We start from the raw sequence: 24,572 nt of genomic DNA on the forward strand, positions 1-24,572 counted from the left end.
CGCACAGAACAGAAGAGACATGGCATGGCACTGAGCATCTTAGGGAAAACGCCACCAGTGGGGCCCCCCACACCAAGGGAAGTCGAGGGTCAATTAAAGCTGGGGCTCCAGCGCCCGACCCCCGACCCCGACAGACCATGGGAACTCGCACACCAAAGTGTGGAGCCCCCAGGCCAGCCAGGACCAGAGTACCCGGGCACAGTAACCCCAGCATTGGACCAGCACCAACTCCCGGTGTGAAGGACCCCCCTGAGGAAACACTGGAATTAAACAGCTAAAACATAATAAAATATGACACCAAATTAAAATAAGATAATAAGATAGGATTATAAAGTAAAAAAAAAAAAAAAAAAAAAAAAAAAGTAAAACAAGTTGAATGTGCATAATAAAATAAAATAGAATAAAATTACATAAATAAGAATGGAATAAGAGGACTATAAAAGGTCACTTAAAAGCCTGATTAAAAAGGTGTGTTTTCAACCTCCCTTTAAAAATATCAACGGTCTCTGCGGTCCTGAGGTTCTCTGGCAGGCTGTTCCACAGGCGGGGGCCATAATGGCCAAAAGCCGCCTCACCATGAGTCTTGGTTCTGGGTTTAGGAACACACAATAAGGCACTGCCAGAGGACCTCAGGGCCCGCGAGGGTCGATAGGGTAAAAACAGATCAGCTAAATAAGAAGGCGCAAGGCCGTTAAGACATTTAAAAAGTAATAAGAGAACCTTAAAATCGATCCTGAAGCGGACAGGGAGCCAATGCAGCGACTGTAAAACCAGTGTAATGTGGCTCCGCCCCCTGGTCCTCGTCAGCACGCGAGCGGCTGCGTTTTGTAATAGCTGTAAGTTTGAAATATTCTTTTTGGGAAGACCAGAGAGCAAGGCATTACAGTAGTCTAATCTACAGGAGATAAAAGCTGCATTAGCACCTCTGTGCTGGCCTGAGAGAGAAACGGGCGGACTCTAGCTATGTTCTTAAGATGATAAAATCCAATCTTAGTTATGTTTTTTATGTGTGGAATAAAATTTAGCTCAGAGTCAAAAATCACGCCCAGGTTCTTAACTGATTGTGCTGGTTTAAAATCCCGTAATTTTGGTAAAATCTTCTCTCTCTGACCTTCAGGACCGATAACTAAAACCTCAGTCTTGTCCTGGTTGAGCTGTAGGAAATTCACTGCATCCATGACTTGATGTCTGAAATACAGTTAAAAAGGGTTTCTATTGGCCCTGAGTCATCAGGAGACACGGCGATGTACAGCTGAGTGTCGTCAGCGTAACTATGGAAACTGATGCCGTGTCTCCTGATGACGTCCCCAAGTGGAAGCATGTAGAGATTAAAAAGTATGGGACCTAAAATTGAACCTTGGGGAACCCCACACCTAATTTCATGGGTTCCTGAGGAACAAGTATCCAAACTTACATAAAAACATCGATCTGTGAGAAAAGAACTGAACCAGTTAAGAACAGTACCAGAGAGGCCCACCAGGTGACTCAATCTATTTATTAAAATGTGGTGGTCTACTGTATCAAATGCAGCACTCAGGTCCAGTAGAACCATCACTGTGAGCTTTTTATTATCTAAATTCCACCTGATATCATTTAAAATCTTTAAAAGGGCCGTCTCGGTACTGTGGTTCACTCTAAAACCAGACTGATGTCTTTCTAAAATGTTATTAATCATTAAAAAGTCATTGACTTGGTTAAAAACCAGTCTTTCTAAAACTTTACTTAAAAATGGTAAGTTGGATACTGGTCTGTAGTTATTAAAAACATCGGGGTCTAAACTGCTCTTCTTCAGAAGGGGCTTCACCACCGCCGTTTTAAAGGCAGTGGGGAAGACACCCGTCTGAAGAGAGCTGTTCATGATATTTAAAATCTGTTCCTCCAGGAATCCATAAAGTGATTTAAAAAGTGGTGGGGATGGGATCTAAAAGGCAGGTTGTAGATTTTACTTGGGAGAAAACTGGACCAAGAGTCCTCGCATCAACCAGGTCAAAACTGTCCAGTGTTTCCTCAGGCATGGACAACGGTTCAGCTGTGTTCACTGATAAAACCTGTTGGGGTAAAAGACTAGACCTGATGTCCATGATTTTAGCTCTGAAGTGGTCTGCAAAGTCTTCACAGAGAGCGTCTGTTGGCTCCTTAAAAGCTTTATTAAAATTAGTGCCAGTTAAAATGTTGAAGGTGGAGAAGAGGAACCGGGGGTTGTCTTTATTGTCTGAAATAAGTTTAGAGAAGTGGGAAGTTCGGGCCTGTTTAACTGCATTATTGTAAATTTTGAGTTGTTGACGTAGAATGTCGTGATGTACAGTCAACTTGGATTTTCTCCACCTTCTTTCAGCACTCCTGCAGTTTCTTTTCAGTTTGATGACTATATCATTTCTCCTCCACGGGGGTTTGGAATGGCCCTTGATTGTTTTAGTTAAAAGTGGAGCGACTGAATCCAGACTGGACTTCAGTTTACTGTTAAAATCGTCAACAATAAAATCACAAGATGCAGGTAAAATCACTGCAGGAGTGCTCTGTAAAATCTCTATAAAATCTGCAGCCACTTCAGAAGTAAGGTAGCGTCTCCTCACTGTTCTCACCGGGGCTTCCTGCTGGTTAAAACTGGTGATGTTAAAAAACACACAGTAGTGGTCAGACACAGCCAGGTCAACACCAGAGGACACACTGATGGACAGACCCTGGGTTATAACCAGGTCCAGGGTGTGTCCTCTGTTGTGAGTTGGCTGTGTGACATGCTGTTTAAAATCTAAACAGTTTAAAAGGTTTAAGAATTCTCTGGACGTAGAGTCCGAGTTGTCATCAAGGTGTAAGTTAAAATCACCAGTTATTAAAATTCTACTATATTTAGAATGAATTATTGTTAAAAGTTCTGAAAATTCACAAATAAAAAGACTAGAGTACTGAGGGGGTCTGTATACTGTTAAACACAGGATCGGGGGACTGCTAAAAATAAAGGCGTGGTGCTCAAAGGATGTAAAACTGTTAAAAGCTACTGCACACGCACTAAATGAAGTTTTTAAAATGGTAGCAGTCCCTCCACCCCTCTTACCCTGTCTGGTTGAAAATAAAAAGTTAAAACTCGGTGGGGAAGCCTCAGTGAGGATAACAGGTGCATCGGTGCCAAGCCATGTCTCAGTTAAAAGCAGACTGTCCAAGTTATTATCTAAAATAAGATCATTAATAATAAAGGATTTGTTTAAAAGAGAGCGCACATTCAGCAGGGCCATGTTAATGGTGGTGGGCGGACTGGATGTGCGCTCTCGGTGAAGTTTCACTGTTAAAACAGTCTTTTTGTGTTTAAGAACAGTCCGGGGGATGTGGCGTCTGCACGAGGTGATAACTGGGATGCTGTGGATAGTGTGTGGTGTGTCCGGGGGCAGTGAAGGTGTGTGAGGGGTGTGTGTGGCGTGTGGTGGATGGGGGGGGCTTGCAGGTAGTCAGTCAGTGGGGGATGTGTGGACTGTATGCTGAATGTTACCTGCTAAAATGGAGCTGCCCAGCGTGCTCGGGTGAAGTCCGTCCTGATGATAAAAAGCTGGGCGGTTCCAGAAAAGGTTAAAATTATCAATGAAATAAAAGTTGGAGGCTGTGCAGGAGCGCTGAAGCCAGGTGTTTAAGCCGAGCAGTCTGGAGAAGCGTTCAGCGCCCCTGAAGAAGGTCGGCAAAGGTCCAGAGATAAAAACCGACCTTCCACAGCTCTCCAACAGGTTAAAAAGGTCCTTAAAATCCTGCTTGTTGACCTCCGACTGCCGCCGGGCCGTGTCGTTAGTCCCGACGTGAACGATGACCCGGCGGACAGTGGAGGGGAGGGACTCCTGAACTCCGAATAAACTCCGAATAAACTCCAAAAAGACCATTGGTGAACCTCCAGGACGCCAGTGGTCGGCCACCAGGGAAACATTCCCTTCTCTACATCAATAGACGTGAAGACGAGCGGCTGATGTCCAGGAGTGAACACACAGTCAGTCAGTGAAATGGCCCTCAAACTGTCTATAGATGTGAATATTTTGATGAAAAAGGCGACCAACAGGAGAAATTCAAAATAGTTGTTGAACAAGGTACCTTTTGTTAGTTTGACTTCCTATCAAATTGACATCATCAGATTCCAATAAACAGGTCGTTTTCTCGTTTTTTCGTTTTTGGGCAAAATGAAAAAATGAGAATTCAACTCGTTTTCTCGTTTTTCCGTTCTGACTGACAAAACGGATTTTCCACTGGTTTTTTCATTTTTGACAGGTGGGCGGGGCTCAACACTTCTCGCTTCTGATTGGCTCATGTTTGCACCGTGCTCTTCAGAGTAAAAGTCTATCTTTACACGATTCTGACTGCAGCTGCTCCAGCCTCCTGTCAGGACTGCAAATATATCATCGTAGCAATATTGCTACTACGCTAGTATGATTACTCTGTGCTTTGCTGCTCTTTGGTTGTAATTGTTGGCCTCTGAACTGCATTTTTTCGACTCTTGACTTCATGAAAGTACCTACAAAAAATGACCAGCAGGAGTCGCCCTGTATTGATCTCCTCATCTCTCTGTGTTCAGTGCTCAATGTCTTAATTAATCAATCGAAATGTGAAAAAAATAAATGTCATGCGGTTGTTTACTAATCAAGCTCTGAGTGGACTGTCGCGTCAATTATCTGTGATCAGTGGAGGAACACAGTGGAGTTGTGCAAGTTATTCTTGTAGGATTGTTTTCATGTGTTGCCATGGAAATATAAAACCAGGACAACAGCTCGCTTCAGTACACGTTTCAAATGGTACTTCTGACAGAGAAGCATCATAATTCATTTCCACATATGACGCGATCACTGAAACTGGAGCCATTACAGTCAGAATGGTCTTATTGTTTTTATACAGTGTACAATGCAATTGGATAATTTCTCTTTTCCACTGCAGGCACAACAGATATAACAATATAGCAAATATACAATATAAATATCACAAAGGATAAACATTTTTTATGTGAAAGAATTTTAAAGAACAATATGTAAAAAAGTGGACTGTATGCGTGACTGTATTGCACAGGGTGAGTGGATATGATTGAGTAAACAGCGGCAGAGACAGAGCTGCATTATATTGTTGAGTAGTTGGTTCACTGTAGAGTTTAGGATGTTGATAGCTCTTGGAAAGAAGCAGTTTCGCAGGCTGTATGCCCTCACTTTAATATATCTGTAAAGCCATCAGAGGACAATAGATCAACAAGCTGAGAACTGGATGTGGTCTGTCCTCAGATGAGGTTTTCTTTTGTCATTATTTCTCTCAAAGAGGGAATCAGAAAATAAATCTTACTGTTAATTCTTACCTATATCCATCTGGTTATTAACTCCATAAAGTTCTGTTGAACATCCAATCATGGGAATCTGGATTATTCATATTTTTGTTTAGAAATGACAGGATCATGTGACCACAGTCTAAAAATTATCTCTCACAAGGAAGGACTGGGTCGCAAAAACTGCACTCCAGTTTTAAAAGCTTCATCAAATGTCTGGTATCATTGGATTTAGACCTTAAACTACAGCAACTCGGGTCATCCTGTGTAAATATAACATTAATCATGTCCAATTAATCTAAGTCTTAACAATGTGATTCCCCCTCTCAATCTACACCTCACTGATGTGATGCTGAAATCCAACAAAGAACTATTAATTTGGCATGCGCATAAAAAGTGTCTGCATCTCTGTCAGATCTAAACACACATGACACATATTCAAGTGTAATTTATTTGAACAAAACAATGAACAATTCAACACAACAGAACTATGCACTGAAAAACGAACAAACAAAATAACAAATGAACATCTTGCCAGGACGGAACTGGCAATTATGACAAACATTTAATTGTTGCCAGAGCTGCACACAGTCCAGCCACTTCTGTGTATGCTGGATTGTCATCTCTGCATTTGAGACAGTGGGGGGATGTGCTTCTCCACTCTTCCACACAGACTCTGCATCCCACCAGGCTTCGGCAGCAGCAGGAGAACATGGGCTGGGTCATTACATCTATGAAAAAAGAAAATGGAAAATTGATATTCTGGACTGTTTCTGAGACATGCATTGAAGACAAACACTGATGAATCAAAAAATTTTAGAGGAGAATATACTTTAAAATGAACTGGGGTCAGGAAAAAAGTAGTTGTTTGTGGCAAACAAACAAAATAAATGTCAAATTACAGTGAAATTCTAATCACTGTCAAAATGTCAAATGTACTCAATATCAGACCATCATTGAAGGAATTGTTGTCATGTTCCATGTGATCACTTCTGTTATAAAGGCAACAATTTTCAAACATGCAGAATTGACACATTACCTCTGCAGATCAAGCACAGGAAGGCCTGCCTGACTTCTGGCCTTCGAACTGCAAGGTCACGACTGGCATCCACGATGTCGGTGATCTTTTGGGTGACTTCCTCCAGACCATGGGATGCCTCCAGCAGGTCCTCCAGCTGCTCCCTCAGTGTGTGGGCTCCAGATAGTTCATTTCTAGATTTGAAACATTTTGCAAATATTTAGCATATCAAGTAGTAGCCATTAAAGGTTGATTCCTTTTAAAATACATTTAGCTGTGTGCAATAATGTGTATCCCACAACAGATAAAATGTTCCTGATCAAATGTTAAGAAATATTGTCTTGACTGTTTATCTGGAAAATGTAACTACTGCCAGATTATATGTTTAAGCTTGTTGGAGCCACAAATGAACTGTGGGGTGTATTTTACTGTACAATTATTGGGAGGGTTTGTGACTTTTCATATTTTTGGTGTTGTTTATGATCTATGCAATGTGATCATATTGAGTCGGGGGGTAGCGGGTCACATGAATGTGAGCAGCGATATTAAATTACTATAATTACCTGTTCACGTGTGTTGTGACTCGTGAGGGGAGAGAGGTTGAGCTGGGTCACCGTATTTTTTGAGGATCGCTACTTTCTTTGGTCGCTGTGATCACTTAAATTGTGAGTTTGAGCACATTATGAGTTCATCATGTTTTTTTGGTTGTTGTTCATAAAAAGTTAAACACATCTGGCGATTGCAGTGAATTCTTTGAGAGGTGCGTCAGTGTCAGACAGAGCGACAGGCCGAGCGTCAGCCTCTCAGTTTCATTAAATCGGTAAAAAGCTATCAGAATATTTGTTGAAATGGTGACTACATTGACAATACATATGAAGGACAATGAACTGACAGCTGCTGCACAGTCCTGTCACTTTGTCCTGAGGATTATCTAAAGGTTTGGTAAGTCAAAACCAATTGGCAGTGAACAACATGCAGCACATCATTATCCTTCAATCTCACTTCTGGCCTTCTTTACAACATGCATGTGTAATGGGCTGGTTAGTTCAAACTTTCATCTACTAATATTTTGCAATCTAAACAATACCTGGTTCTTGATCTTCTTTGATAAAATCTTGCGAAAGCTGACATCTCAACTGCATGGATTTTCCTGGCATTCTGTCTCCAATAGAGGGCTCCTACAAGACACATGCAGAGTAAAGAGGCAAAGACAATGGATTAGGCTTCATGTACTGCCACTGCATTCACACCATAACAAGTCATTTATACATACAGCACATATTTGGCATGAATGAAAAACAAATAGGAAGTCTTATTGAAAGTTACCCAATGTGCCTTCTGACTCAACAATTTCATTTCCAAGATTGTCCTTCAGGATGTAGCTTTCATCGTTCCCCATGGCCACTTTCACTTTTTCAGCAATCACTGGCACGCTGGCCTCTTCTTCCAAAAATCGAACCACAACCACCCTTGCGGAGATCAGTTTTCCATCAACGATATTGGACACATGGATTGACCTGTAATATAAAGAACAGTGGCACAAAGCAAGTTACCATGTCATAGGCCATTTGCTTGATTGAAGAATGCATGTGTTACATTGTTGAAAATGATGGGCCAGCTCATCTCTCGAGTAACATATTTATTTTTTCAGGAACTGCAAAAACAGGGAAATATTCAAAAACAGGAGCACAATCTGTCCACTGCCCATCGCGGACTGACGACAGACTTCTACTGATACTTACCGAGGGGCCTCTGCTGGCGAAACCTATATTTGCTTTACATTATAGCCATATAGTAACAGTATTTTTCAAGTTGAGGTTATTTAGAAAAATCTTGACTCCCATTAAAACATTGTCCCTAAACATTTAAAATAATATTTCTCCATAATGAAGCCCCTCCTACCTTTGGAATGACCTAGGTGTGGTCACAGATCTTGGCAGCAGGCCCATGTTTCCAGTGGCTGATTGCTGCCGAAATGTGAACCGAGATGGTGATGGGGATGGGGATGGGGCTGCCAGCTGACTCTGTCCTGCTTCTCTGCCGTGAACCTGATAGTGACCACGGTCACAGAGATCAAGGGAGCTGAAACTCCCATCATCCATGGGAAAAATTGCAATATTGCTGGCATCAGTGATGTAGAGGTGAGCTGCGCTGACCTAAAAAGACAAAAAAACAAAAACAAAGTTAACACGCCAATAATATTTCAACAATTGTAATGTTCAGGAACTTTAATAAATGAATGAAAATGAAATGCAGCCAGGAACACATGCCTGAGCTTCCCTCCATTGCTAATGTCAACATAACACTGCGCATGCGCATATATGTACGATGGTCCTTGTAGAAAATCACTGCACAAGAACTAGTCCCTACTCCGGGGCATTACAATAGCTCTGAATGCCGTTGTAATTTAATTCCAGGGAGCGCTGGCAGTAGATAGCATTCCCTTTCCTCTACTCCGTATAAATGTATTGTAGCGGCGGTCTGGGGTGAATGGCCGAAAGGCATTATGGGACATGTTCTCGAGGGGGGTGTTTTCCTCGTTTCAAACTCAATTGTGTTATTGCTTTTAAGTTGTTGTTTTGTGACATTACGTTATGCATCGTTTAGTGTGTTATTTTGGCCGGGTTCTGTGTTCATGTTCCACCCTGAGTGATTCTTGGTATTGCTGTGGCATAGGAAGCTCCATTGGTGATGTGTTTGTGTTCCTGTAATAAAGTCGGATTTGTGGAGTACCAAAACGCTCCTTATTTCACCGTCGCCGACATTACAGTATAAATCGCCAATTTAGATATTACTGACATTGTTTGAACTCACACACAGCTGTTGCTATAGGTTTAGAAATAGGAAATTCGTCATTGAAGATATCAATCGCCAACACACCTGGAAAATGTGTCCAATTCTGTCGGACCGCATATCCACCAGTTTCAGAATGACCCTTTTGCTCCCTCTAAAACAAACAAATGTCTCCATTTTTTTCTCTCGTCTCTTGTGTCTGCTCCGTGCTCCGTCTGGTCCGAAATGAGGCGGATTGGCGCTCAATTCACCGGTTTCTCAAAGACTGGCGCTCAAATTATTGGCGCTCAAATTGATTAATCCAGCTCCTTCCAGATCGCGGCCCACATCTTGATGGTTCGCGCATTTTGATAGGCTGTGATGATGACGAGAGGCATTATTATTGGCTGGTCTGACAGTCGTTCATAGATACAGATAAAAATAGCTTTCAAATGGCAAGTTTTTTCCTTTGCATCTCCAGATGTTTAACTATCGGGAGGAAAGGCAAACATCAGGATGGATTCAACACTGTTACCATACCAAGATGTAATACAAAATATGATAAGACAAGGCTGTTCTGATCAAGAAATATCGAGTCACCTTCAGTATGAATGTGGATTAAGTAGGGGATTCTCTAAAGCAAATATACGACGTTTCTGCGCCCAAAATGGCATTGGCAGACGGAAGGTGACGGATTCCAGACTGGAAGTCGAAGTAGCTCGAGCAATTGCAGAGGTGAGCCACAAACGTATTACTGCATGACCAAAGTCAGCAGATAATACTTTTAATTAAAAAAAATGTATTTACATTCATGCAGGCTGCTTGTGTGACCAGTAAAACTACTAACGACTCCTGATCAAGTCCGGATAATTTTATAATAGTGAGCAAGTATTACTGATGGATTTTGGAGAAAGTGAATATTCATCTTATATGTGACCATAGCTAAAATAGGGTGTTTTTCTGGATTACTTAAAAAAAGGCAAAATTTGAGAGTATACCCACTTCTACAGGGACCACAACACCACTGCCTATATATGCATCCAAATTCTTTGAGTTTTGGTTAAGAATATACCGTAAATCCTCTAATAATGACCTATATTCATTTAAAAGCCCATCTCCTTTAATGACCGGGTGCTTCTTTGAAAAAAGCTCATAAAAGCCGCCTCCCGCCTGTTTTCTGTTTTTTTTTTTCTGTCTTTACTTTTTTTCTGTGAAGCGCTGCGGCGCTGTACTGACAGTAGTCTGTGCTACAGCGCCAGTCCTCCTGGTATGGCGACTGTGTGTATTACACGCGTCCGGTAAAAATGGCGGAGGGACAGAAAACATTAAACTCGATGTTGAGATTTAATTTTTTTCACATCAATTGAAAAAATAAAATCGAATTATTCTAATTAATTCTATATACCCCCCAGCTCTAAACTGCACTACTGTTTACTACTGTTTCAGTACTGTTTGATACTTGTTTTCAATAAATGAGCTCAGTACATTTTACTAGGTTCAAACTGACACAAAAGATCTTTCTGCTCTTTTTGAAAATTTTAAAATATAAGCCTCTCTCTTATAACTGCCTCCTTCCATTAAAAGCCTGGTGCCAGCTACACTTGAGACAAATAAAAGCTCCAGCTACTATAAGAGGATTTATGGCCTATACATTTTTGTTATTGCCTGTGACTGGTGCATTACACTAATTGTATAATTTTGGAATAATGATGTGCTGGTCAGACAGTGGAATTCCTTCAGTAAAACACTGATTCCACCACAGAGCAACTCTGTAAACCATTCCTGCCTGTTGTTTATTTAATTACTCATCCTTATGTTTTTGCTTACTTGCCACTTAATTGGGCTTATTTCTGTACTGTTGCCTATGTACTCTCTTCACTTAGAATGGGAGCAATAAAGAATTTCTAATTGTGATTAATCATTTGGGCATTTTTATTTTTAGAACTGTTATTATTATTTTTACTAATATTAATATTATTATAATTATTGATTTATTAATTATTTTTTTAAAACCAATTTCAGACTGGACCAGCATATGGAAGAAGAATGATGACTGGTTACTTGGCCTCATTTAAAACCAAAATCAGGATATGATAAATAATAATACAGCCACACCTTCACCACACGCAAATGTGTACACACACACAAACACACAGACACACACACACACACACACACACACACACAAACACACACACACACACACACACAGTCACTCCCACTTTCATGGCTCACGTTTGCACTGAGGATCATAGAAAACACCACCAATAATATTGATATTAACTTTTTTGTCTTTGGAATCCACATCTCAGTGTTTGAACAGAAGTTATAAAGTCTTCTTTTATTGGTAGTCCTTTGATTGAAATCACTTTGTGAATGATATTATCACTGTGTTTATTGGCATTGTCAAACTTGTTGCAGTCAAAACAATGTTAAATCTCTCTAAGTGAAACTTTGTATTGATTCACATTCTTTTCTCATGTTTCATCTTCATGATGTAGGAAAAATTGAGTTTTATGGAGCTTTTTGAAGGAAGGTTCACGTTCTGTCAGCGTGGTCTCCACAGCATGTTTTTCTAAAGTGGAAAAAAATGTTTTCTAGATCACAACTGGATACTAAATTAATCAATTTAGAGATGAACTGGAGCTGGAGGAGACATCTGATGTTGTAAAGATGGAGAAACAAGTTTGATTCAAAGATGACAGTGATATTTCTGACTGATACTTTGACGTTTGTGTCAGGGAGGACAGAGGCTTTGTCTATGGGGATGGTGGGATTTGAGGGACCAAACAGGAGGATTTCAGATTTGGATTTATTGAATGGGAGAAGAGGTTTGGCCATCCAACTCAATGATACGGGTGCCTTTTTCCAAAAATGATTTGAAAAAAGAACAATAACCTGCAACACATGCTGGTGTGTACACTGTGTGGGCGCTGGATTGTGTGTTCAATGAAGTGTATCAGTGAGCAACAGTCAGTTCAGTTTCTGTTCAGTCTGACTGAGGGAGGTTTTTGTACGACGGTTTTTCACTGTGTGAACACATATTGACTGTTGATAGAATGATAACTCTGACAGTAATAAACTGCAGCATCTTCAGCTTGAACTCCACTGATGGTCAGAGAGAAGTCAGAGTTTGATCCACTGCCTGTAAAACGACCTGGAGTCCCTGAATCTCGAGTGCTGGTGTAGTAAATGAGCCTTTTAGGAGGTTGTCCATCTTTCTGTTGGTACCAGGCTAAATAGCTGGTAGTCTGACTTGTCCTACATGTGATGGTGACGGTTTGTCCCACAGCAGAGCTGACTGCTGCAGACTGAGTCACTGTGACCTGGCCTCTGGACTCTGGAGACACAGACAGAAAGAGAAAGCAGCCTCATGGTTTTGTGGGCTTCATTTCAGAGGGACGGATGTTCATAGAGGAGAGGAGTTGGATTCTCTGGACTTTACCTGTGAAGCAGCAGCAGAGGAGAGTCCAGATGAGGACGCAGATCACACTCATGTTTGTGATGAGGAGGATTTCTCTGTCTTCTGTTGTCCTGAAGGACAGCTGTCAGTCATCCAGTCTTCAACTGTCAGGACTATAAACTCTCCCAGAGCACTGGAGCATGGTGCTGCTGATGCAAAGTGGCTCTCTATGGAAATGCTCTGACTGACTCCAACAGGGACTTGGATTACTTTAATCAATCATTTTCACTCTGGACACAAACTATTGCAGGAATTTTCAGTAGATTGGTTTTCGATTTTGATAAATATGATATTAAAATCATGATGTGTATTTCTAATGTTGTTAAATTTATATTGAAATACATTCCAATAAAATAATTTTACAAAATGGAAAACAATTGTTGAAAAATTCTCTCTAAATATACATATAAAATTGCACATATTCAGTTGAAGAACTGGTCTGTTGAGTTTGAATGAGAAAGTAAAAGTAGTTTTGTAGAGTTTGCTTGTTTCACAGTCAGAGAGTGGTGTCTCTCTACAGTCAGAGGTTTTTGTACAGTGGCTCAATGAGTTTGTATCACTGAGGCTCACGTTCGGTGGAGGAACCAGACTGGATGTTGGAAGTAAGTTGATTCTACTTTTAATACTGACAGATAAATATTTGAAATTTTGACATTAAACTTTGTTTTGAATTATTTGACATGAGAATGATATGTTCATGTTTTTTCATTATAATTATTTTACTGATCAAGTTTGAATCTTCCCTGATTTCATGTGCTATAGCTCAGATCTGTTCTGCTTTAATTTTATCACCAGGAAAACATGTTATTTTGAAATTTGAACTGGATTAAATGACATCAAGATGATCTGTCACAAAAATATATATTGTGACTCTTTAAATGTGCTCAGTCAGACACTGATGGCTGTGTAACACACTGTTTTAACTCTACCAGTCTCATGTTGAATGTGTTTTTAGACTGACCTGTGTATTTATTGACAGTTTTGGTGCACTGGTCTGTCTTTGGACTGAGTTTTAGTTTACATGTCCACTGTTTGAAATGTGTTTGTGTTGTAATGTGTGCAGGCTTTATTCTTCTAGTTTTATTGAGAGTCTCTTCATCAAAGCTGGATTTATTTTTAGTGCTATTTAATGTCTCTACATTCTGTTTCTGTTATTCGTACTATATTCATGTTATTTCACATTTATATACAACTTGTGATGATAAAAAATTGGTCAAAACCATATATGATCTTATCAACGTTTTTTAAATGTTGCTCTAAACATTGAAAAACATTTATTTTGATGTGAAGCGCACGTTGTTAAAGTTTCCTTCCAGTGTAGTTTGAGGTGTTTCAGGTCAAACTGTTGGATGATTCTCTCTGTGCTGATGTGCATGAGAGGCTTCTTAAGGGGAAGTGAAACAATGTGTGAGTGAGTGACTGCTGGAGCAGAAAAAGCTTCTGGCAGCAACTTGTTGAAGGACAAAATGATGTGTGTCCCACTGAAGCTGTCCAGGTGTGTGCTGTTTGATTGACAGCTGGCTGCTCCCTGTCCTCTCATCTGATTGGTGTCTCCTAGGTGACAGGCCCCCCACCCTGACGGTGCTGCCCCCCTCCAGAGAGGAGCTGCAGCAGGGGAAGGCCACGCTCATGTGCCTGGCCAACAAGGGCTTCCCCTCAGGCTGGAGTCTGAGCTGGAAGGTGGAGGACAGCAGCAGCAGCAGCAGCTGGGAGGAGAGCAGGAGCCCCGGGGTGCTGCAGAAGGACGGCCTCTACAGCTGGAGCAGCACCCTGAGGCTCCCTGCAGACCAGTGGAGGAAGGTGGGCTCTGTGACCTGTGAGGCCACCCAGGGCTCCCAGACTCCCCTCAGAGAGACACTGAGGAGAGACCAGTGTTCCCAGTCCTGACCGGACTCACTGGGACTCTCACACTGCTTTGACTCTCACACTCATCTCACCTCTGTCATTCACTCTCTTTCACTTTCTTCTATCATCAAACCAAACTCTCTTCATCAATATTCATCTTCTTTCATCATGATTTTCTTCCAGCTTTGACAAAATAAACACTCTTTTCATGTCAACTCTTTGGTCTTGGATGAGTTTTTTCCAGCAATCAAATCATCATAACACCTTGTTTGGAGCAGAAATGTCACTTGATAGATATTCTCAGTGTTCCACCTCTTGTTGCTGAATTACTTTCATATCAAACAGACTCAAAACACAGTCAGTCAGTGAACTTTGAGTGTGAAACGAGCATAAACTGAGTTTTCATGAACTTTCTTGTGAGCAGCAAATCATCCTCAACGTTCAGACCTGTTTTGGTAAAATGAAATATTAAAGTGTTTCTTGAGTTCTTTTTGTGTCTCAGACTGATTTGGTCATGCAGGCAAGCCGGCTGTCTGTATGACTCCTGAACTCCGAATAAACTCCAAAAAGGCATTCATTGAAGATTAATTTTCCCAAAAACTGTCAGCTTTAGATCATAAAAGTTCCACAACAGTTTTTGGAGACGAGGATGGGATTCGCTGATTTGGTCCATTGGTGAACCTCCAGGACGCCAGTGGTCGGCCACCAGGGAAACATTCCCTTCTCTACATCAATAGACGTGAAGACGAGCGGCTGATGTCCAGGAGTGAACACACAGTCAGTCAGTGAAATGGCCCTCAAACTGTATAGATGTGAATATTTTGATGAAAAAGACGACCAACAGGAGAAATTGCAAATAGTTGTTCAGCTGCAAAAGCAGCTAAACATTAAAATAAATAGTTCAGAATTTTGAAATGAGACTAAATTAATCCTCGATTAATTTCCTAGAGCATTCTTCAAAAATAAGTGAAGTCTGCTGTTTATTAGAAAGCCTGTGGAAATAACAATGTTTTAAATCCTGATTTAAAAGAGGCGAGTGTGTCAGCAGTCCTCAGGCGTTCAGGAAGTTTGTTCTACAGGTGAGGAGCAGAGGAACTGAAAGCTGCTTCACCTTCTTTCTTCTGACTCTGAGAAGACTCAGTAAACCTCTTCCTGAGGACCTCAGAGGTCTGGATGGTTCATGTTCTACCAGGAAATCTGAGATGGATTTAGGCTCCAGATCATTTCAAGCTTTATTTTCTCAAGAAGTCAGATTTTGATGTCAATCCTTGAACTCTCAGGAAGTCAGTGCAGAGCCTGGAGCTCAGGTGTGATGTGCTTCACCCTCTTTGTGTTGTGAGGACTCTGGTTGCAGCATTCTGGATGAGCTGTAGCTGCCTGACAGAGTTTTACCTGAGACCTGTAAACACAGCATTACAATAATCCAGTCTACTGAAAATAAATGCATGAACAAGCTTTTCTGAATCTTGTTTGGTCAGAAATCCTTTAATTCTTCTGATATTTTTTTCAGATGATAAAGAGATGATTTTTATTGTCTTAATGTTCTTCCTGAATTTCATTTCTGAATCAATGGTTAAGCTCAGATTTCTGCCTTGATTTAATATCTTCACTGACATGGAGTCAAGATGAGCATTGACCTTTGACCTTTCCTCTTTATCGCTGAAAACAATGACCCTGCTTTTCTTCTGGTGAAGTTATTAAAGGTCCTGACACCTGCATGTCATGGTTCTTTTCTTGTCTCGTGTGTTTTGGTGGTAATCTGACTCTGTCTCTTGTTCCAGGCTCCTCTGCTCGTCCTCATGTCTGAATGCTGCTCTCTGTCCTGATAACAACAATAATAATAATAATAACAAAAATAATAATGATGATAATTATAATAGTGATAATAATAATGCATTTTATTTCACAGCGCCTTTCAAAACACTCAAGGACACTTTACAATAAATTAAATACCACAACAGACAACATAACCCAGAGAATTAAAAAGAAAGAGTGAAATTATGGATGATGGGCAAATTGAAACAGATGAGTTTTGAGTCTGGATTTGAAATGAGGAAGAGAATCAATGCTGCGGATGTCTGGTGTAGAGAATTCCAGAGTTGGGGGTCAGAGAGGAGGAAGACCTGAGGGAACATGAGGGGGCGGCAGCGTGTATGAGATCAGATAGATAGGTGGAGGGCGAGGTTGTGGATGGTTTTAAATGTAAACTAAATTATCTTGAAAATCATCTGGAATTTGACAGGGAGCCAATGGAGCTACTGGAGGACGGGGGCCATGTGGTGAGAGGAAGGGGTTTTGGTGATGATGGCAGCTGCTGAGTTCTGGACCAATTGGAGCTTATGGAGGGATTTGTGGGGGACACCAAAGAGGAGTGAGCTGCAGCAGTCGATGTGGGAGGTGACGAGGCTGTGAACCAGGATGGCAGTGGTGTGAGGGGTGATGGAAGCTGTTAAACTGAATCAGATGACTCTGCTGTGGTGTTTTCTCAGTTCTCACATGAAAATAAATATGATGAGAATTGCATTAGAAAGAACATAAAATACTTTCAGCGGTTTGAAAAAAAAATTCAGTTGCACATAGTGATTTATAAAATTTCATTGGAAAACAGATCAAATCAGCGAATCCCACTTCAGTTGAAGGGCTCTAATTTGACGGCGCAACTTTGCGATGATCAGCGGCGGAGACAGCGCATTCCTATTTTCGACAGGCGCAGAAGAGGGTTTCTGACCGGTCTGCTGCACTTGCGCCGAGATGGGCGTGGCGGCGCACCAGGGGGAGGGATCGACAGAATCAGCTGGGCGCAGTGAGAGTTTAGTGCAGAAGGTGTGAGCAGGCTGGGGAGGAGGATCTGATGACACTGACAGCTTGTCAGTGTCATGAAAGATACACAGAATCACTCATGAAGCACATAATTGTTTTTATTATCTTCTTTAGCACTAGAACAGCCAAAATGCTCTGACAGACCGTTTGGGTTTTTGGAATTCAAATAAATCTGTGAAAAATAATTTCCCTGTCCTCTAATTCTTTGACTTTTCCTAAATATGTGTCTTGTATGTTTTTCTGAAGCAAATAAGGTCCTAACAATGACACAAATAATATTACAAAGCATTTATACCTCCAAAGGCCAACAGTGGTCTCACAGACTGCTGATAAAAAAAGACGCACTTCACGGGGCTTTTTTTTTCTTCTGCTATTGATTTGTTTTGGTTCATGCGCGCATCTGAACAGGGAGCTAGCTCTGACAGCAGACAATCAGACAGACGGCCAAAAATATCAAGCAAATCCCAAAAGAAAGACAATAAAAACAGGCATAAATAAGAGATATAAGGTGGAAGAAGCTTTAGCAATGATACAGGAGGTCAGTGAGGGGGAATTGGATGGCGGAGACGTGTCGGACATCAGCGATCTTGACTGGAGTGAAGAGGAGGAATGTTCTGAATCAGAGTCAGAACAGGCACGCGCCAAACAGTGAAACAAATTTAATCCTGCTGCCCCAAAAATGCCCGATCGACCTCCAGCTGCTGTACAGTCCAGCGTAGAACCTGCAGCGGCGCATGAAGCGCTCACGCGTCACCTCCAGGTATAGAGAATTACTGTAGGCTGCTGTCAGTTTACAACTAAATAATTATAACATAAAAAGGTGTAAAAAAAACAACTAATGTATTAAAATTAAAAACAACAGTGAACACTGTAGTTGACAGCAGGAGCACTGCAGCGTCTCCAGAGGTGCCAATTACAGATTCAGGTAAAATATTATATTCTCCATCACAGTACAGCAAACTATGTATTTTTCGTTTCCAAAAATTAATTTTAGAACGAACATATTTTCTAAATAAAAACCTTTGTCCTGTCAAGCCTGTAGTCCCAGAATCAAATGAGCAGAGGACGGGACGGTGTGGGAAGTTGTCCGTCCTGGTGCGCAGCCGGGGAGACTTATTTTACTAATTTTAATATGCTTTTGATTATTATTGACGGTTAATAATACAACTTTTTTATGTGTGTTGGTGTGTGTGTGCGTGTTTATCAGGGACATAAGTGCGCGGAGTGTCAGTGAGAGGTGACGCTGCGCAAATGCGCACTGTAAAAAGTTAAATAAATTTTGAAACCTGATTTGAGGCATTGATAAAGCAGACATGAGGCATTAAAAGGTTTGCTGATCCTCTTGACTTAATATTTTGTTTATTTATCTTATTTTCGCGCTAGGTTTCGACCGCTGTCAATCTTCCACAGGCAAAGAACCAACAAAAAAAAAAAAAACGCACAAAAAAAAAAAGAGAAAGAAAGAAAGAAAAGACAAAAGAAAAACAAACCACACGCGAAAATGGTTTCATGTGGGTCAATGTACAATTCGGCCGGGCCCAGAGCAGGATACGCTGTCTCTACAGAGCTGTGACACCAACTCTGTCATCATGAATGAGTCGAAAATGAGGGACTCTCCGCTTTGCGTCGCCTCATTCATGCATGAACAGTCTCTATTTTGTGCTGGAAGATCTCTCAGGTCATTTTGAACCGGCTTAAAGAAAATCCTTCATATGGAGAATCAGTCCGTTTGTCACTAGCTCACCAACACACTCCACGCAATGACAGCGGCTTCATTCAGTTGATTGATCTGATTAAAAAAGATAAAATGAACATATTGCAGGCGCGGAAACTATGTGGATCCCGCACGGCTGTATATGCATGCAGGTGAATCATCATTTCTACCTGTGATTTTGAGGAGGAAACCCACACGATGTCAGAAGTTATTTCACACCATCGGACCAAAACACGGTTCGGACAGTCTTTGGAGGGCTCTTAGAGTGTTTTATTGATCTTGCATCTTGTCACGACGCATTTGCTACAGCCATGCACCTGTCAGTTTGCCTTGTCTTTCTTTGTGAATAAATAGTGCCGTGCGTAAAAGCGCGCACTGTATGTAAAGACCTCGGCGGAGCCGATTGGCGCTCTGAAAGAAGCATTAGCCTGTAAATGTGTCTGCATTGTTATTTCATTTGTCTGGTTCCCCAAGCTCTTCAAGAGATTATTTATTTTAAAATACCTTCATATACATTGTTGCTTCACTATGGTTTAGTATTGAGGCCAGGAAATAAAATGTATTTCATCATGTTAATGAAGCAGTGTCCTTTGCTGCAGTGCATTTGAAAAAAAGGAGAGGTGTTCATTTGATTGGTCAAATTACTCTCAGCTGGGTTAAACCCACTTTCTCTCCTCCCTCTTGTGCCACCTGCGCCAGTGGGCGGGATGGAGGCGTGACTGCGCCTGGTTCACGAAATTAGGACAATTTTCTGGACACGCCCCGTTGACTTTATCCGCCGACGGCGCACTTTGCGCTCCGCTGACAGCGGGCGGATTCGGCGCAGTCTGCGAAGTTAGAGCCCGAAATCTTAAAAAAAGACAAATCAATCTCTTTCTCCATCACTGTCTGATGAAAAAACCTTCAAGATTTTTTTTAATGTAAATTGTGATCTGATTGATCTAGATAACTGTGTGTGTGTGTGTGTGTGTGTGTGTGTGTGTGTGTGTGTGTGTGTGTGTGTGTGTTCAGTGAAGTGCATCAGTGAGCAGCAGTCAGTTCAGTTTCTCTTCAGTCTGACTGAGGGAGGTTTTTGTACGACGGTTTTTCACTGTGTGAACACCTCTTGACTGTTGATATAATGATAACTCTGACAGTAATAAACTGCAGCATCTTCAGCTTGAACTCCACTGATGGTCAGAGTGAAGTCAGAGTTTGATCCACTGCCTGTAAAACGACCTGGAGTCCCTGAATCTCGAGTGCTGGTGCTGTAAATGAGCCTTTTAGGAGGTTGTCCATCTTTCTGTTGGTACCAGGCTAAAGAGCTGCCGGGAGACCGACTTGTCCTACATGTGATGGTGACGGTTTGTCCCACAGCAGAGCTGACTGCTGCAGACTGAGTCACTGTGACCTGGCCTCTGGACTCTGAGGAGACACAGACAGAAAGAGAAAGCAGCCTCATGGTTTTGTGGGCTTCATTTCAGAGGGATGGATGTTCATAGAGGAGAGGAGTTGGATTCTCTGGACTTTACCTGTGAAGCAGCAGCAGAGGAGAGTCCAGATGAGGACGCAGATCACACTCATGTTTGTGATGAGGAGGATTTCTCTGTCTTCTGTTGTCCTGAAGGACAGCTGTCAGTCATCCAGTCTTCAACTGTCAGGACTATAAACTCTCCCAGAGCACTGGAGCATGGTGCTGCTGATGCAAAGTGGCTCTCTATGGAAATGCTCTGACTGACTCCAACAGGGACTTGGATCACTTTAAGCAATGAGTGTCACACTACATGGTTATCTTAAATGAAACCTCTACTTTCATCATGTTGACTTGCATTAAAGAAGACAATGTGTTGCTTCTCAGATGTTTTACTTGAAACTAGAACCATTCTACTTTGGACAATCATTATTTCACTGGACTTTTGGAGAAAGTGTGATAAATGAACGAGGACCCTTCTCTTCATTATTTCAAGTTTGAAGTCTGAAGTATAAAGTTTTCTCCTTTTCCCTCTTGCAGTGAAACCTGTCTGTTCCATGGTTCACCAGTGATGTCTATCTGTTGTCTTGGTTACAGTGTTCAGAGACGGAAGTGAAACGTTTCAAAGCAGTTTCATTCAATCTTAGAACAAACTGGAGGAAGTGGAAGCTTCTTCAGCTGCAGGCTGCAGGAGGGAGTTGGACTTCCTCAATTAAAGAGGAGGAGGACTTCCTGTCAGACTGGACTCTCACCTGGAGGATATATTTCAGTCTTTCAATCCTGTCTCCACAAAACTACCTTCAGAGACGACGAAACAGCATCTTTGAATTAGTTGCTCAGTATAACAAATTTTATTCCTTATGACGTTTGTCAGGAACAGATTTTCATTGTGTTGTGGATCAGAATTACCCTGTTATTTTTTTAAAGACATCTTCTCATAAAAATTGGTGATCTTTTGTGGGGGGTGCAGGTGGGAACAGATTGTCATTGGTATGGTCTTGGCCCTCTGCCTGAGTGGATGTGGTCAGCTCTTGGGTTCTTAGGCCCTGGGCCCGCTGTTCTGCCTGCCCTTGGTGCCCGGTGGGGTCGGCTCCTGCCAGTCCTGGCTCCCTGGGGCCCATGGCTGTCGGGGTTTCCAGCTGAGGACTTCCTCAGTCCCCTTCTGGACCGGTGCATGGATGTCTTCCATGGGGCTGGCTGGGATCTGAGCTCTGGGATTGCTGCCGATTGTCTGTACCCTGAGGGCCTTTCTGGCCTGCTTCTCATGTTCTCAGAGGTCAGAGGTCATATTTGCATGATCACGTTCATCTTTAATCACTCTGAACTCCTCATATTCTGCATGTGGACTCAGTCACTGTGTTGGGAATGACAGCTGTCACTCGGTTTTCTCCGCTTTATTATCTCTTGGGCGGCAACAAAAGTAGCAGCAGTAGTGGAGTTTGGAGATGCAATCCACTTCCTAAATCTATCTTTATGTTTCTCTAATTTCTCCAAAAGTAACGTGTGTCGCAAATCTTCGTTGACAGAAATGTTGAAGTTTAATGTTTTTTAGACACGTTTTGACAGTATTGGAAAATGTTCAGGATGTTTGCCCTCCTACAGAAACCATTTTAAAACAAAAAAATATATATATTCCCCCACCATCTTTTTCCGATTTCATACATCTTTGAAAAAACACCGGAGAGCCACAAGGAGGGCGCTAAAGAGCCACATGGGGCTCTGGAGCCGCGGATTGCTAACCCTCGCCCGAGAGCTAGTCTCTGTGTCTGTCGGCTGTCATCCCATCCACCCTGCACCCAGCCCCAGCAGTTCCCTCAGGGGGTGATGAGTCTGCCGGAGGTCGGGCTCACGTCATCCCTTCAGTCTGAGCCCAGTCCGGCCCCGTGGGCAAAGGCCCGGCCACCAGGTGTTCACAACCGTTGATTTTATATAAAAGACAAATGAAACTTATGTGACGTCCCCCATGGTGTTCTGAAATCCCGTGTTGAGGATTTGAGCAGGACGTCTCCATACTGACAGCATGTGAAACCAGATGTAAATGTGATTGGTTCAGTCTGTCATGTGACGGCATCACATGGACAGAGGAGGCACTGTGATAGGGTTATTTATGCAAAACTTCAACTCAGAAAATAAAATCAACAGATGATTTATATGAAAGTCTGGTGAAGCCAACACGGTTGTGGAAACTAGTGAACGAGAGCAGAACATGTTCTGAAACTGGGTGCTTTATGTCTATTTGCACTCTGAAAATTGTCATTTGTCAATGGGTTCCAATGAGACTCGAGCTCTTTTTGAAACCAACATCATCGCTCCCTGCTGGAATTTCGCCGATATAACAGCTTTTCTGCACTTCCACATCATCTTCACTTTGTACCAGTGGGGGTCCCAATCCCGGACCTGGCTCCAGGGTGGGGCCCAGCTGCTCCATACCGGGCGACGTCATGGTCCTTGTTTTAATTTTTGTCATTGGGGTTTTTGATCTGCTCTTAGTCTGGCCCGTCATCAGGACCTGTTTGCTCTGGGAGACTCTACCAGGGGCATCAAGCCCCCGACAAGATAGCTCCTGGGATCATGCAGGCTGTTCTGCCCTAAGTTTATTTTTGTGTGTTCATGTTTGCTGTGAAAGTTTTTTCTGTTAACTTATCATTTAAAACGAATTGTGAGGCTTTATTTTGTAATATGGGAAGAAAGGAAGTGCAGGGCAACTTTTATTTTGACATGTACAGAGCTCAGGAAGCAGGAAGTAGGAAGTGTGAGCTGCAGAGAAGAGCATGGCTAAGTTTTTGTCTTCTCCAATGGAATCTAAAGCCATCCACTGATTAATCCTTCAGAAAGCAATGGCTGTAAGTACTGAAAGATGTTTACATGCCTCATAGATGTTAAAAATATGACTTTGTTTTACATTTTGCAAACCTTTGCAGTAGTTTATCCAAGCCTGTGGGAATTTAAAGTTTCTCTGCATACTTACCTGTTTATACTCATTTGTTTATACTTATCTGTGATTTATCCTTACTTTTAATTGCTTACTTGTTATTTAGGAGGAAAATCTAGAAAGAATGTCTTTGTTTCCTGTGTTTAGTTTCACTCTGATTCATGCTGCCATCACAACCCTGTGTGAAAAGTGAATTAAAGGAGCAAGTACGCTCACTATCCTGGCTCAGAAAAAGAGTTTGGCTGGCTTTTTATCTATGTTCACACCTTGGACAGTCCAACACATCGAGAGAACAGTACACGGGCACTCAATCTCCCCCGTCGCTTGAAGGTAGCTTTACAGGGGGAGGCAGATGAATGCAGGGCTTGAAGACCTCCGGCACAGTGCCGGAAATCCGGCGTGGAGATATTTTGGGTTTTTTTTTTCTTCTCTGTAAGCAGTCATTAAGTGACCGTTCTAACTACCAGTGGTGCTCAATGTTCAGGAGTTTTAGCCAATCAGAGTGAGCTGGGCGGGCCTGAAGTGTTTCACACTTTGGACAAAGCATCTGATTGGTTTCTAGCCGTGCGCTGATCACTTCAGTGTCTTCTCTCAGCGGCGAGAGTGGAGCGGCCTCAGCTGAGTTTGCTGAATTGTCACCATGTGACTGCTCGCCGCTTCCTGGCCGCTCGAAAACCATATATTCTCTATGTAAAACGGCCGCCCTCGCCGCGCTACTCGCTGCCGGTATGAACGTCCCGCAAGTCGACGGGCGCGCAACTCTTTCGCTGGAAACGCTCGCCGCCGGCCGCCCCCCGCCACTCAAGATGAGCGACAATTGCGTCATTACATTGTCTTTGTATGTAATCTCATTGCACGAAAATTCGCGTCACGTCCGGTGGAAACATACTGGAGCTTGTTTGAGCTCCGTGGAAAACGGAGGCAGACCGCCAGATCAGAGCGCAGCCCGGGGAGGCGCTCAGAAACAGATCAGAAGTGTCTGAGCTCTGGGGCGAACCGAGTCAGGCGGAGAGTTTGGAGTTCACGTCCTGACAGTCCTGGACTGAGGTTGTTATGGCTTGGGAAAAGAAGAAGAAAAAAAAAAAACCTCCCTATCGTCTCATTGGTTCCTCTCATCGACAGGTCGGTTAACTTCCCAAAAATGTTGGAAAACACAAAACAATAACAAAAAGTTGTTTCAGTTCAGTTTAAGTTTATTTTTATTTTTGAAAAGGGACAGTGTACATGTAAACATTATCCTTCAGAAAAAGGGGAAGATGCCTGTACCAGGTTGTAGCATACTTTTG

The 24,572-nt window shown here is 42.2% G+C and overlaps 1 gene segment (V, D, J or C); it reads left to right on the forward strand.

Moving 5' to 3' along the window:
- Positions 1-14,490, forward strand: part of LOC115389295 (Ig kappa chain V-III region MOPC 63-like) — a 204,960-nt gene extending 190,470 nt beyond the window's left edge. The window contains 2 exon segments of the V gene segment in view: positions 13,090-13,127; positions 14,084-14,490. Of these exon segments, the coding sequence occupies positions 13,090-13,127; positions 14,084-14,412 (367 nt within the window).
- Positions 14,491-24,572: the final 10,082 nt, after the last annotated feature.

This window comes from Salarias fasciatus, chromosome 5, assembly GCF_902148845.1.
Source record: "Salarias fasciatus chromosome 5, fSalaFa1.1, whole genome shotgun sequence".
NCBI classification, from domain to species: Eukaryota; Metazoa; Chordata; class Actinopteri; order Blenniiformes; family Blenniidae; genus Salarias; species Salarias fasciatus.